Source organism: Vicugna pacos, chromosome 31 (assembly GCF_048564905.1).
Source record: "Vicugna pacos chromosome 31, VicPac4, whole genome shotgun sequence".
NCBI lineage: Eukaryota > Metazoa > Chordata > Mammalia > Artiodactyla > Camelidae > Vicugna > Vicugna pacos.
The window spans coordinates 11,563,837-11,579,836 of NC_133017.1; the positions used below are offsets into that span (position 1 = coordinate 11,563,837).

Genomic DNA, 16,000 nt, shown 5'->3' on the forward strand with positions numbered 1-16,000 from the left:
TAAATTAAAAAAAAAAAAAAACCTTATTACCCCACCAGCCGGAAAAGAAGGTCTTATAATTCACAAGGCCACAGGCAGGTCACTCAGAAAGGTTTCTGACCAGCAAGGGGGAAAGGCGAGCCACAGACTAAACACAGCCCTGGCTCCCCTAAGTCCAACATGAGACCAAAAGGGGCCAGCCATTTACAAGTAACTGAACTGTGTCCCAGAACAGGGTCAAGAATGTTGACAGGGATACAGAAATGCACAGCACCCATCAAGGGAAAACTCACTGTTCAGCCCAACAAACAGCCACACAGGCACAGGAGCAGGAAAAGTCCACACATAACAAAGAGGGGAAAAACCAGCCAATCAAAACCAACCCCAAAATGACCAACATGATGTAACTAGGAGACAGGGACACTTACAACTGTCATTATAACTAAATTCTAAACATTCAACAAGCTATAGACAAGACTGATGATAAAAATTAGGGACAAGGAAACATTAACAAGATACACATTGAACTTCTAGCAAGGAAGACAGAAAAAGCTGGAAAAAATAATTATGGCAAAAAAGAAATTCCAAATTTGATAAAAACTGTATCCTCATAAATCCAGGAAGCTCAATGAAAGTCAAGCAATAGGAACACAAGGAAAATGACACCAAGGAACAGCATAATCAAATTTACTAAAACCAAGGCTTTGGGGGGAAAACTCTAAAAAGCAACCAGAGGAAATGAGACACATCACATACACAGAAACAAAGAATGAGGCTGACGGAAAACTGCGAGAAGTGCAAACTGGAAACACTGGAGCCACCCCCCGAAGCACTGAAGGAAGAAAATGTCAACTAGGAATTCTATACCCAGAAAAAATATCTGCAAAAGGAAGGAAAAATCAACACTTTCACAGACATGCAAAAGCTGAAAGAACTCATCACCAGAGCGTCGTCTCTGACCCTACCCGGTGCTGAGCTGGCCTGCACAGGTGCGCCCAGCCTGGCTGCTCCCTGCACGCCCCCTCCCCGCGCGCCCCCGTGCGGCTCAGGCTCACCGCCCCACCCCACCCCACCCCCGGCACAGCTCTCCCTCGGGAGCCGCCCCGGCCTCCGAGACTGGCCGATGCCCGCACATGCGCCTGCAGCAGCGCGGTTACTCCCGGGAGACCCGGCCCGGTCCCCAGAGCCCTCAGTGCGCAGAGGGCGCGGTGAGACTGTCCACACCGGCGCAGCGCCTTCGCAGACCCCGCCGAGTGCACTGCCCGCCCCTACCCCCTGCCCTCCTCCTTCTGGTCACGGGGGACCTGGGGACACGACAGATACTGGGGCACAGCGCCCGCTCGCCCCGCAGCCGTCCTAACAGAGCCCGTTATCCTGGAGTCGCGCTCTCCTTTCTCATTCATTGGAGCAGGAATGCCCCCGGCCCCCAAGTGCGCCCCCTCCTCCGAGCCCCACCGCTGGGACCGGGCCCCTCCGCACGCACTTCCCGAGGCAGAGAAGGATGTGTCCAGGGTCAGCCCCTCCGCGGGCGCGGGCACGGCCAGCTGGCCGCCGGCCTCCCACTTCCTGCGATCGGCTGGGGCCCTCTCCCTCTCCTGCCCCGGGGCGTCCTCGTGCGCAGCGCTCAGCTCCGGCTCAGAGGGGCCCTGCTTCTCGTTCTCCTCTTCTTGGGCTTTAAGATTCTGATTTAACCGACGAAGTATTTCTCGCTTACTCTGAAAGGTAAAATGTTGTATTTTAGTAGGTATACGACCAAGTAAAATGATGACAGAGAAAATGTGGAAACTGTACCCACTGAAACAGCACTGCTGGTCTTCTGCGCTTCTTCCGGGGTTTCCTGCGTGTCAGTTAAGCTTCTGTCCTTTAAACACAGATAGTTACAGAGTAAGAAATAATGTTTTTCTTAGAAGTCTACGTTAAAATTTTTTATATTTTTACTTTTTGTTTTTCATTAACATTTCAAGCTCCTTGTGAATATTTTTATTCCTGCGAAATGGTAACACAGCTTCCTTCGCTATCAGCAATGAGAAACAGTTAAATGTTATCATCTCGTAGCCTTAATACACACTAGAAAGGCCAATTCTCAATTATTTGTCATAGTTCTGGATTACCTCATCACATGTTTAACTACAGCCTCTTTCTCTTGGGCACCTGATTTTTGGTAATTTTGAATTTATGGTAGGAACTTTAAAAATTAATTTATATACTCAATGAGAGCTAGGGAAGTTCTGATGAATGAGTAATTCACGTTATGTGTTTGGAAGCTATCTTTATGTTTCGGGTACACGAATTCTTGTTAGCTGTGCTACGTACTAAACATAACTGAGAACTGGCTTTTCCCCCTAAGCAAAAAGCAACCACAAAGAATTCTGACTCTTTTGAACTAATAATAATATGAATTATCTTTTGATTAGTACAATCAGAGCAATCTAGACCACCTAGAATTTTTAAATATATGAAAAGAAGAAATTAGTGTTAAGAAAACTATGAGAGCAAAGGTAACTGGAAGGCTCTGGGTGAGGAAAAGCAGCTCTTAAGGTTTTAAGTGATATTTATTTACCAAGAAAACACAGAGAAAAACCACTTGGCTACTTGAATTACTGCAAATTTTATTAAACAGTGGTCAGTTTAAAAGTAGCAGTTTTAATGTCAGTCAGACAAAGAGCACTTTACCCAGTAAAGCAGTCAGGAATTAGCAGCCGCTACAACCAGAGAGGTGACAGCTACTTGAGATGAGAGCCTGGGGAGGAGGAAGGGACCCACGCAGTGGCCCCTGAGGCTGCGGAGGACAGCACGGCACCAGTCATCACCAGAGAGAGACCACACCCACGTGAAGCCAGTGTTTCCTACACGAAGCTTCTGAGTGTGACCAAGACTCGTATTTCCTATGAAGTCTAACTTTCAAGATAAACACAAAGGCTGTAAAAAACTGGCATGCCAGTAACAGCAGTGCTGTCGGCAAAGATGTGATGAAGTTCAACAGAAGAAAGGCACAGACTTCAACTCCAGGAAAGGAGAAAAGCAGGCTAACATGAGACACGACTCCACAGGCTTCTCCTCGGGCCTGCTGGAGCCCAGGCGGGAACTCCGCATCACAAACCCCCTGCCCTCCACCTCGGAACGGAGCTCTGACATTTCAGACGACACCCAGCACTCACTTCCAAGTTTCACTTCCCACTTGCCCACATTTCTGTGTTCTACCACCCACACGGCACAGCAGAGACTCACCAGCAGAAGGTCAGAGACACCACTGGTGAGTTAACTGGGACTCTGCTTACACTTAATTCAGTCCTCCAGTGTTTGCGATGCCAAACATTTTAAAACACATGCAAACATGTCTTGCACATTATTCCCAGAGTTAATTAAGTACCAAAAAGACACTATTTTTTTAAAAGGTGAAACTAATTGTGGGCTAGGACATAAAAATGTTTATTGCATTAGTTTTCATACATTTCTGTATTTTTTGTTCAATATTCTTGTAAAGTTAAAAAAAAGTCATTTTAATATATTTTTATCTACTAGGTGGTCTTACATATAAAACCTAAAAGCAGTGAGGCTCCAAAATCCAGAGTAAACCATACACAAAAATCTTAAGAAGTAAATTTTTTCTTAGAAAAACCTAATGGAACATTAGGAATTAATGTAATTTCATAAAATTTAAGCCTTTTAATAATCTTTTGAATTTGAGGAGTTCTAAATGTTAGGAAACTTACCAAACCCACTTCTTTCAAAGCTGAAGTCACAGAAATAACGGGTCTCATCTGCTGCTTTGAGGGAGAGCCACCTGCCCCATGCTGCCCCGAAGGCGGAGACATATCTGAGTTCTTTATTCCTTTAGCCACCAGCTGTCATAAAGAATGCAAGCACAGTGGGAAATGTACATTTGCATGAAGAATTAAAGTGGTATCTACAAGATCACTGTCTGTCCACTCTATCAAGTTCTTTTTTTCTTTTTAAGCAGTCAGTTACAATGTGTCAATTTCTGGTGTCCAGCACAGTGTCCCAGTCACACATACACATACATATATTCGTTTCCAAATTCTTTTAAAAAAATTTTTATTTTGTGGGGGGAGGTAATTAGGTTTGTTTATTTATTTATTTATCTATTTTCAGAGGTGGTACTGGGGATTGAACCCAGGACTGTGTGCATGCTAAGCATGCACTCTACCACTTGACCTATACCCTCCCCCTGATACTCTTTTCCATTAAAGGCAATTACAAGAGACTGAACATAGTTCCTTGTGCTATACAGCAGAAAAAAAATTTTTTTATTAAGGAGTTCTTTTCATTCCTCAATTTTTGCTGTGCTGGGGAAAGATCAGTAAACAGAGAGAAACACCTCTGGCCTCACAGAAAACATAACTGTGTGTCACACAGCACTAAATAACTCCTTTCCGTCGCATTCACAGTGTTTCACAAACTGCCTTCTACAAGATTACAGAGTTAAACATTAACCCTCTTCCTTTAATTTTAATCCATTACAAAATCTGGCAGAAAGAAAAAATATTTTATTTATTAATCTTATTCTTCAGAAAGAAATGCTTCTACAATTCCTGCAAGTCTGGCACAATCTTCTTGAAGTTTGAACATCAATCATCCAACATGAGAGCCCTGATGATAAAAATGTCAATGTAAGTAAGAAAGGAAAAAGCAAAAGGGTCGGGTAATGAGATTTACTTCACTAAAAACACCACTTGTTACATTCATACATTTGCTGCTTTGATCTTGCACATATTTTTAGTGAAAGTAAGATTCTGAATTTTCCATAAATATGAGGAAACGGCATTTAACAATAAGCGCAGACCAACGCGGGCAGCAAGCCCGCTCCCTCCTTCCATCTCTTCTTCAAACCAGTGAACAAGGATTTTTGATGAGTAAATATTTCAAACACTGTGCTTACTGGGCGTCTTCTAAGCATGAGATAGTAATACAATGATAATACTGAGTTTTGTGGACTTTCATTTTATGCTAATATCTGTTTTGTTGGAAAGAAGATGGAAGTAGCCAACACAATGTTGAAGGGACAAAGGTGGAGAATGACACTACTTGACTCCCAGACTCACTAAAAGCTGCAGTAGTCAAGATGTTAATGCAAGAATAACAAATGGACCAATGGAATAGAACAGAAGGCCCAGAAACAGACCAGATAGAGTCAACTGATCTTTAACAAAGGAGCAAAGGCAACTCCACGGAGAAAGAACAATCTTAGCAACAGATGGTGCTGGAGCCGCTGGACACACACAGGCAAACAAACAAACAAACACCTCAGACCCTTCACAAAAATTAATTCACAACTGATTACAGAACTAAATGTAAAAGTCAAAACTGCAAAACTCCTAGAAGATAACGTAGGAGAAAATCCACATGACCTTGGGTTTGGCAATGACTTCTGAGATACAACACCAAAAGCACAATCTGTGAAAGAGAGTTAATAAGCTGGGTTTCATCAAATTTAAGAACTTCTGCTCTGTGAAAGACACTGTCAAGAGAATGAGAACACAAGCCACAGAACGGGAGAAAACATGTGCAAATGAAATATAGACAGAAAGGACTGTTAATCAAAATACACAAAGAACTCTTAAAAGTCAAAAATAAGAAAGCAAACAACCTAATTAAAACATGGGCAAAAGATCTGAACAGATACCTCACCAAAGACACACAGAAGGCAGTTAAGCACATGTAAAGATGCTCCACTCGCATCCTGTTAGGAAACTGCCAATTAGAACAATGTAGCACCGCTACACACCAACTATGATGGCTGAAACCCCGCCACTGACACCACCAAACGCTGCTGAGGACGTGGAGCAGCAGGAACTCCCATCGCTGCTGATGGGAACTCAGAACGGCACAGTCACTTTCAGAGACAGTTTGGTGGTTTCTTACAAAACTAAAACATACTCTTGCATAAGATCCAGCAATCACGCTCCCTGGTATTTACCCAAAGGAGCTGAGAACTTATGTCCACACAAAACCATACACACACATGTTCACAGCAATTTTATTCATAAACACCAAAACCTGGAAGCAACCAAGATGCCTTTCAGTAGGTAATGGTTAAAAAACCAGTACCTACATGGAATAAAAAGAAGTGAGACATCAAGTGAGGCAAATCAAGGAGGAGCCTGACATGAGTATCAATGAGAGCAGTCAACCTGCAGAGGCCTCACGACACTCTGGGAAGGCAGAACTACAGAGACAGTAACAAGGTCAGTGGCTGCCAGGGGCTGGTGAGGGATGAACAGGCAGAGCACAGAGGACTTTAGGGCCTGAAGACACCACGTATGGTATCACGATGATGGACACATATCACTATACACGTGTCCAGAACCACAGAATGTGCAAAAGCAAGAGGGAACCATGACGTGAACTAAGAACTTCCAGGGACAACGTGTCAGCGCAGGCTCATCAATCGTAACAAATGTTACCATCTGGTGGGCTCCGCTGACAATGGGGGAGGCCACATACCTGTGGGGGGGGGGCTGGGTATGTAATATCTCCTCAATTTAGCTGTGAGTCTAAAAATGCTCTTAAAAAAATAAGTCTCTATCAAAAAAGAAGAGGAAGATGAAAACATTGCTTTAATCTCAGTTCAGCACTGCTGAAAGGTATTCTGATATTTAAGATGTTGTTATAAATAACTTTTCAAAAAATCTAGAGCTCATAAAACTGAGTAGTAGTCCTTTGAAAGATTATACATAAGTGTTTTGAAACTTTATGGTCGTCTTATTACCATAAAGTATATTCAAAAACGGAACATAAATCCTGGGATATATAACATGCTCCAACTGGTTCTGGACAAACGGGAGCATTTTTAAACAAGTACATTACTTCCCTATGTGAGCGTTTTGAAGGAAACGAGTTAGTTTGGATGTGCAAACTCTGCCGTTTTATTTAACTCAGTAATTTCTGATTTGAAAATTATTTGAGAATTCTAGCTCAGTAAACCTAGAAAACTAACTGCAATAAATAATTTTCAAACAAAAAAAAAAGGAGGAAAAATCAAAATGATGGCCAAGTGCTTTCCCTGAAAGGATGACAGGCTGGAAGAGAGGGCAGCACAAACCAGCCAGCAGTCACAGTGAGACCGGGGCAGAAGCTGTGCGCCCAGTGATCTGGGGGCTCAGACCCGGGGACCCGCCCGCGGAGAGAAGCCAGGACGCCGTGTGTGTGTGGGGGGCGGCATGCCGGAGCGCAGGCGGGGCTCATACACGCCCCCACTCCAACCTGCGACTCTGTGCTGCTTCTCACCCTCTCTGGACTTCAGACTTCTTCTAAGACGGGAATGCTGCACAAAGTGTCCCGCTGCTACAGGGATTAGACATGATACTTTATATAAAGTGCACAGCTGTATGCCTAATAAAGCTGTAATTACTATAGTTCAGTAAATACTTACTTAGTTTCTGTTAAACAGGGCTATTTGTCTTAAACACCGAAACTCTGGTTTTCGCCCTTGACAAGACAAAGAGACTTACACAAAGCGCTTCTGACCTCTAGATTATAGAATAGAACAAAACCTGCTCGTGTGTGCATAATGAGAATTTAAAGCCTTAACACTGCGTGCAAAGATCTATGACACAGAAGCCAACAAGCAGCAGAAACCTGAGAGGCAAATACTTCACCTTATGAGCTTTAAAAAATCTGAGATAAAAAAGTGATCAAAAAAGTAATTTAATTGTATGAATAAACAAAAGTGGTAATATGAATTTCACCAATTTCACTCCAGTAAGAACAGCACCAACCTCCCTTCTCAACCTATGATACAATTTTCATTTCTGCTTACAGAGGTGATCTCGAAAGTCAGTTCCAAAGCCACTGGGAAGATTCTGTAATAGGAACATTACAGCAACTCTTGGTCAAAGAATAAAAAATTCACCCATCTACTCGTGCTCTGGCTAATTACACTCTGCTTACCCACACTCTCTTCAGTGCTCATCCATGCACACACACTTCTTACGTGACGTACACAAGGCACAGCACAGCCCTCTGGAACCGCAGACACAGGGCAAGAGAAAAACGTACAAACCTCTATGGAATATTTAGCAGATCTGCCTTTAGTTAATGGCAGAAGTCACATAAGGGGATTGAAAACCCTTTACTTTGACTTTGTATTCTTATGTTTTAAAATATACTGAATAGAGACATTCCTGTATTAATCTCAACCTTAAGAGGAACCTAAAGTAACACATAAAAAATCTGCTTATGGATAAAGTGCTTTAAGTTAAACACAACATGAGATCAGTGACAATTAAACTCGGGACAGTGGGGTTAGGGTCTGATGTAGGAGATCTCTGTTAAGTATCATCACACTACTCATCTCTGAAAGGAAACCTTCTCTTTTAATCAACAGAAGGTATTTTAATGAAAAGTTTTACACGTCACTACTAAAAGTCTACTCTGTATTATATTAACATCCGCCTGGTTGCCGTAGATGGCTAAGGATGGTATGCAGTCTCCAATCTAAGATATCCGACCCATTGTGTAGACAAGGCTGTTGATATCTTTATGACAAGGCTGTTCTGCAGCCTTCAGTAAATGCCCACGTTCTATAACCAGGCCTCTGGGTCAACTAAGCTAAACATGTCAAAAGAACCCAAGATGGTGGACAAGCAAAGAAACTCAGACATGAAAACTAAACCAAAGAACAAAAGCAAACAGAACGTCCTACCAACTGTTACAGTTACTTCATAACAAAATAACTCAGTTATTGAAACGTGACAGGCAGTTCAAGGTAACTACTGAGATGAGGCAACACCATTATCAGCCAAGGTGATACATACACATCAGTCACTTATTAGTACAGACTTAGCCTTCTGTGTAAACATCACAGATACATTGTTTTCAAACAGAAATGTTAGTGCTTTCAATATGAACCAGATCTTGAGATAGAAGATAATAATGTATTTTTAAATTTGTCAAAAGAGAAAACATTCAACTGAGTTTTTAATTCAGAAAGATGATCCAATATGATAAAACAACACAAAAAGTAACCAAATTTAGAGAAGACAAAAACACACAACTTCAAAACAAATGACCTAATTTTGTTACAAACTGATCACCCAGTTAAGTCTAGAATACATACTTCATTCTAAGTTTTTCAAAATTCAAAGGTTTTTTTTTTGATTTGCAGTATGAATGAAACATTGACTTGAAAGTTTCATAAGTCAGGTTGAAGAAACAAACTGCGTTAGAAGATTTTTCCCTAGATATTTTATCACAAGGGTAATAAATTCAAGACTTTCCTATTGCTTATAGCTCCACAAAAGGTTTTTAATTATCGCTGTAAAACTGCTTCTCCTTTAGCTGTCAATTTTACTATTTGCTGAAAAAATTAACCAGCAGCGCCACCTATTGACAAGACTAAAAATTTCACCAAGTACTGAGGCCGAGTTTATAAATACATGAACGTTTAGCTACTCTTGAAGTACGGACAAATGCAAGTACTATTCCACCTCTACATGCTGAATGACTAGGAAGATGTTAACGCATGTTAGTAAAATACTATTAAATGCCCTGATTTCATGTTCTGAGTATAGAGCAATTTCACACATAATTTTATACAGCCTAAAGATACCTGCGGCCAAATTTTATCAAATTCATATTTAACTTCTCTAAACCCTGCCTCTGAAATCTAAAATAAACAAACAAACAAAAGAAACATTTTTTCTGAATCAGTACTGCTCCAGGGCATTTGTGAGTGTGTCTAAGAATAGGAACATGCCAGAGGGGTGAGGTGCCCACCCTGCGGGGGCCTCACAAGCCTTCCTGGCAGGTTAAAGGGCAGGACTGAAAGAGAAACACCGGCAAAACACACAGAAAGAGTTAAACGCATTTAAAAAGAAACTCATACCAAAAAATATAGTCTCTCAATTTCCCTAATTCTAGTTTTCATTGAATTTTAATTACTAAATATACTGCTACCTTTTTAAAAACTGAATCTCTCTTCCTTATATGCTTTACTTGCAAGATAAGCATACATGCAGGCTGGGAAAGCAACACTTATTTCGGTGGAAAATTGCTATCATCACACATGAAAATTATTCTCCCCTCTCAAGTCCTATTTAGTACCATAATTTTTACCATTAAATGTGTCAGAAAGAAAAAGGCATATAATTGAGTATACATGCCAAATAATCAGAATAATGAAGGCAGTGATTTTCATTGTTAGTTCAAAGATACTTTTGAGAATGCAGTGAAAGATCTGAGGTCGTACTGAACAAAAACATATCAACATACAATCAAACCTCTAACAGACATTTAGGGACTGAATAATGCTAAGGCCAACTTGAAATACCATGTGAGCTGCTCCTGAGTTAGAGAAACAGGTGAGTGAGTAAATACAGACACAGGAGCCCCCTCCACACCTAGATCATGCTAGATCAGACTTCCTGCTGAAATAATTGCTTGGTTAAGTAACTTCAATCCATTCTCCGTAGATTAAAATGGACTAAGTACTTACATGATGAGGATTATTTTTCTAGGCAAAATTTAGGAAACATCAGGGATGAAGACTTTCGTCAGGGGATGAGGAGGCAAAGGCCTATGAACACTAAGCCAGTCCCCCACCGTGGGCTAACGAGCAGGCAGGGCTGAGGCACAGACTGGACCCCGGAGCCCCAGCCTCCTTCCTCCTCGCTACACCGGGACGTGCTCTCTGTGTAGGACTCTGAGCAGCGCGAGTCACAGAACTCCCCAGGAATGCACCTGTGTTACGACCCACCAGCTCCCACGCTGACCGCCATGGTCAGTGCTTTGATGCCCACACATAATTCTGCATAACGGATCACAACCTTAAATAAGGCGGATCTGCACGAATCATGAGCCCTTCATCGCATTTAATGGCTGCATCACTGTCCCCATCACCTTCACGTGCTATGCAGACTGCTGGAGCAGGTTACTGAAGACTAGCCTACCAGCCAAGAGGGGGCTTGTAACCGCAGCCCTGAGGCTGGGCTCCAGGGCCACAGGGCGGGCTTACCGCGAGGAAGGCTGACTAGAAATGCACACGCTGGAGTTCGCGCCGAGGCACCTGCACAGGGTCTGCCCCATGCAGAGAGGCCCAGGGCGAGGTGTTCCTGCCTCCTGCGGTGGAGATACAGCCCCCAAGGACAAGGGCAGAAGGCCCCTGATACAGCAGGCCTGCACCGCCAAGGCCGGCTCACGGCTTCCAGGCCAGGAGACCGAGCGAACGGGGGAATGACTCGCTCTGACTGCGGACGGAGCATCTCTGCTTCTGACAGCGTGGCCACTGCAGCTGCCTCGGGGGCAGAGGCAGCAGGTCAGCACAGTGTTAGCTCACACGCACGCCCTCGCCCTGATGTGTCTGAAGCAAAGGCCAAGAGGAGGGGAAACGGAGAACACCAGATTCAAAACATGAGGTAAAGAGCGAACAGTCTAAGGCCAGGTAGGATTCTGACACAGAGGCCAGAGACAAGTACTAGATCAGAGCAATTATGGCTTGGGGGGAGACGGGCTACCCCATCATGGGACTGTCTCATAGTCAAGACTTGCTCACGCCGTGTCTCAAATCAGGAAGCACAGGGGGAACTAAGATGAGAGTTCTCACTGCTGGACTTTGGAAAACGAAGAGAAAAACGTAACTAGCAGAGGATGGAGAAGTCAGGGCAGTGTCTACCTAAAGCTGCTGTGGACAGAAAATGGAAGGGCAGAAATCACAAAACCACTTTGACTCCGTCCAACTCCTGCAGTCCTGCGCCCTCACTCACTCCTCCGCAGCTACGTGGTTCTCCGCTAGGACTGTGCTAGGAAGAGGCTCCCCTGCACCCCGCCTCAGTGGGCGGGTTAAGAAACACAATCACATTAACACATACACCAAAGGCACTTGATAACCCTCAGAACACCTTTCTGATAAGGAACTGTAAAACCGAGAGCGCAAACTACACTCCCTACTGTTTTACCGTACATAATGGAGGAATGACCAAAGTATTTCCATTAAAGACAGGAACAAAAATAGTATCCCTATTATCATTTAAAACTGTCCTAGAAGTTCTGGCCAATGCAGTAAGAATAAAATGGTCATAAAAAGCAAATCTTAAAGCAGGAGTTTAAGGGTGGTGCCTAAGAATAGTCTTTGACACCTGACAGGAACAGGTCCAAAGCTGGATTCTGTATGTACTGGAAATGTGACCTCACCTGATTGTTTGTCCTTTCTATATCTGCTTTGTAAAGTCGTAAGGATTAAACAAGGCAACACACACGCAGTGGGTACACTGTGCCTTGCATACAATAACCAGTGAACTGCAGGAATTACTGTTACAGTATGTATCAGGACTACCTGTAATGATACTGCTGCATGATAAGAACCCTGAAAGCTGGTGGTACAGGTAAACCCACTGCGTAAGAGGTGAGCCAAAATGTCAGCAATGTTCTGTTAGGGAGAAAAATCTTTAAAAGCAAAAATGGAATTAGAAACCATCAAGAAATAACCTTTACAAAAACTATAACAAGTGTGAGTTTAAAATGATTCAAATAATGTAAGAGATATAAAAGATGCAATGAGTAAACCTGGATATTTAACATGTTTCTGGATAAAGACTATTATAAACATGTCAGGTGTTCTTAAAGTTAATTTATAGATTTCAGGTAGTATGTTCAAAATTCTAACAGGATTTTAAAAAAGAACAAAAATTATCCAAACTGCATCTCTCAGAGAAAAACAGCACATAACTAAGGAAAACAAAGGGAGAAAGCAGAGTGAAGGGGGAATGAGGAAGGAGCACTCTAAGGAACCAACACTCACTCCAAACCCAAGATCACCAAGACAAGGAGGCACCCGGAGAGCAGACAGAAAGGGGGTGCGTGCACCACGGATGTGCTTGCCAGTCCCCTCGGGGCGGAGGGTCCTGGGGCAGTGCCGCAGACCCGGGCGGAGGGAGGGGCGGGCTCTAAACCACACTGCTCCTGTGATTAGCTCTTCGACAATGATAAAAAACACGCAAGACAAACTAGGTTCTGGCCTCAAATCCAGCCCCCAAGTAACTTCTGTCCAGACCACCCTTAGCTGACGAAAGAGCCAGAGCTATGCGGGGAAAACGGAGAGAGAAACCCAGAACTAGACCTGGTGCAGGGCCAGGAGTGCAAGGCGCCTCACCTGCTCCTCCCACGCCTTCCGCTCCCTCTCATACGCCTCCCTCCTCTTCCGCTCCAGCTGCTCCTTCAGGACCGCAGCGCGCGCACTCGCTTGGGCCTGGAAGGAAAAACAGAGAGAGGCACAGGGTTTGGGTTTTTTCTAGGCCTATAAAAAACATTTACTTTTTAGCCAAAAAAGAAGTGTGTGTGTGTGTGTGTGTGTGTGTGTTTGTGGTTCTAGAATACACACGTAAGCTGTATCCCCAGCACCTGTGTGAGTGCATGTGTGTGAATGAGTATGAGTGCCCGCACGCGCGCGTGATTCCGAAAACACACGTAAGCCAGGTCCCAACACACAGTGTCTGCTCAATAAATATTTCTGGGATGACAGTAAATGCAGGTGCACTCTAATGGAAAGAAAAACATAAAAACTTTAAACTGTTACACACGCACTTGTCTTCACAGAAGTGGACAATTACAGCTTCCATTTGTAAGTTTACCATTTTCCTTTTTAAGGTCACTTGTGTAACTGTTTCATGTATTTACGCCATGGCTTCACCAAACTGCTCTCCATAAATACAATATAAAGAGAGAAACAGGCTATTTTTGAGAAACCATCAAGTGAGGGATAAAAGGCAAAGAAAAGTTAAGGCAAGAGAAACAGGCGACTCAACTCTGAAAGACCTAAGAGCACGATTTTCTCTTTCATACTTCAATGTTCTCTAAGACCTGAGTCAGCCCCATACACACCTTAAGTGCTTCAACCTTCTTCCGCCTCACGCCAGCCTCCTCGCTTCCCTCTTGTCCTTCGGGGCTATCAGCCTCCTTCTGCAGAAAAGCACGTAAGCAAACCCTTAGGGCAGAGCCTCTGATTCACTGCTGAGTTCACCTGAGTGAACATCCCCTGACGTGCACAGGGTAGCCTGCTCAGTGCTACCACCGTCTCTCACCGCCGCAAGCAAACTCTCCCCAGCCATCAACTCTTACGGACATGGGGAAAAAAGGTGGAAAGAGTGATATAAAAATGTACCATTGACGTGTCCACAGCTAGGACTCACACCTTCCTCTCAGAGTCCCCCTGAACAAGTGGTCTTACCAATTTTGAGTCACATAAATAAGCTTCACTTTACCTCAGGGTACAGTTTTCCACTCTGTGACTTTCACTGTCTTCATCAGATTTTCTTTTGTTTTAAGTGCACAGTGTTTTTAATCTCAACATACTATGTCATCCAACTACTTTAAAAAAAAATAGATCTTCAACTTGCCTTTTCACCACGAAGCTTGGCTCTAATCTGTTGGCGCTCATTGAAATTCTGCAGTCTTATTTGTCTCAGCCTTGCCAGATAAACCTGCGAGGAGAGAAAAAAATTGCAACATTTTAATAAAAAAAAAAACCACCAACATTGTTACTGCTAAAATTTTTTAAAGAAAAGTGTTAATCTGAATACAAGAAATAAAAGTTTTGCAATCTGGTTAATGAAAATGTAATATTAGCGTTTGAGTGTTTAATTTAGACAAATTTATTTCCGAAAAGAAATGCATAATGATTACAAATATTTAATTTTTTCAACAGAAAAGAAACGGAACTCAGGACACTGAACAACAGTTACGGGGCAAAATTATGGCACAGTATGTCGGTCAAAGTACACGAGCAGGTCCCTACAGACCCACGAAGCCCTCGGTGGCTGTTAGGAATATGCACCATGCGGGAAAGGAGGGCAGTCCACGCAAAGCGGCGAGGAGGCAGCGAGCATGCGGGGGCGTACCTCTTCCTCTTTGCTCCTTGGCTTCCCTCCTCTTGAAGAGCTGGGCCTGCCTCCGCACAGGGCTGCCAGGTTGTGCAGGATTCCCTGTTCATCATTTAACGCACTAAGTTTAAACAACGACCGAGGCTCCAGCAGCGTCTCACCCAGGAACAGCTGGGGCCACTTTTTGACTTTTGGCAAATGCTGGCCCCATCTGGTGGGTAACTGGTCACAGACCCTGGCATTTCCTTTCTCTATTTAACCCCCACATTCAGCGGGAAAAGAAGGTAGCAATTAGACCCCAAATCAACTACTCAAAGAGAGACCAGCCTTGTTTCATGGGCCATTCAAGCACCCAGGCTCTCAGGCTGCCATGGGGGTCAGCTGAGCCCCAGCTCACAGTGTTCCTGTACGGAAGCCCGCTGTTTCTCCAAGGGCTGCTTTACATGCAGGCACACTCGGCAGGAGGTGTGTGAGTGCAGGCCCTGCACGGACCACACCCCGTGACCAGGCTGCACATGATCACACCCAACCCCACGCCAACTTGTTTCCTAGCACAGTTCATCAGAAACATGGAGTTATCTCCTTATTAGAAATGACTAACACCCTTCCATAAAAGCATAGGGCTATCGAATTGCCCGTTTTCTCTTCCTTCTGCACACAGCTGTGCAAGCCCCTCCCAACTGAAAACACCCTCAGCCCCAGCTCCCTGTCCAAGCCTTTCCATCAGCTTGGTGAACGTGCACTTTCTGGATTCACCACCTACATCTTCCAACTTCCCATCCATCTTTCAATCCACCACACTCTGGTTTCTGATCCTACTATGACTGAAAGTTTTCTAAGGCGACTGATGACCTCCAAGTTCACAATTCAAACGGACCCTTTTGAACAAATATTGCAATTACCGTTTCCACAAGAAATCAGTTTCAACTGAATCCACCTGACTTACATCAGTATTTTTTCTCTCATAAAAATGATATACATTCACTGTAGAAAATTTATACACTAAGGAAAAAATAAATCAGACGTAATTCTACCATCTGAGAAACATGAAATTTAAGGGTATTCTCGTCCAAATTTCCTTATACGTATATGTATGAATTACGAACTTTTTTTTAACAAAATTGAGATTTTACTACAGTTATTCTGGTTTTTTCACTTAATGTTAATTGGCATATTAATCAACATTA

General features: G+C 43.4%; 1 protein-coding gene and 1 long non-coding RNA gene across 12 annotated transcripts in view; one reads left to right on the forward strand and one right to left on the reverse strand.

The window, feature by feature from the left end:
• NEK1 (NIMA related kinase 1) overlaps positions 1-16,000 on the reverse strand; it is a 94,524-nt gene that overhangs the window by 34,679 nt on the left and 43,845 nt on the right. For 8 of the 10 annotated variants that reach the window (XM_072952786.1, XM_072952791.1, XM_072952789.1 and 5 more), the window contains 7 exons: positions 14,832-14,915; positions 14,331-14,414; positions 13,816-13,893; positions 13,088-13,183; positions 3,693-3,824; positions 1,775-1,840; positions 1,463-1,694 (listed from right to left, as the gene is read on the reverse strand). In XM_072952786.1, the coding sequence (XP_072808887.1) occupies positions 1,463-1,694; positions 1,775-1,840; positions 3,693-3,824; positions 13,088-13,183; positions 13,816-13,893; positions 14,331-14,414; positions 14,832-14,915 (772 nt within the window). The remainder of the gene's footprint in view (positions 1-1,462; positions 1,695-1,774; positions 1,841-3,692; positions 3,825-13,087; positions 13,184-13,815; positions 13,894-14,330; positions 14,415-14,831; positions 14,916-16,000) is intronic. The other 2 variants (XM_072952793.1, XM_072952790.1) reach the window with 1 other exon arrangement.
• Positions 1,611-15,846, forward strand: LOC140690793 (uncharacterized). 2 transcript variants are annotated; one of them, XR_012066119.1, is made up of 3 exons: positions 1,611-1,701; positions 4,512-4,610; positions 14,639-15,846. It is a non-coding gene; the product is annotated as an uncharacterized lncRNA (long non-coding RNA). The 2 variants fall into 2 exon arrangements; XR_012066118.1 differs by lacking the exon at positions 14,639-15,846 and adding an exon at positions 7,762-7,859.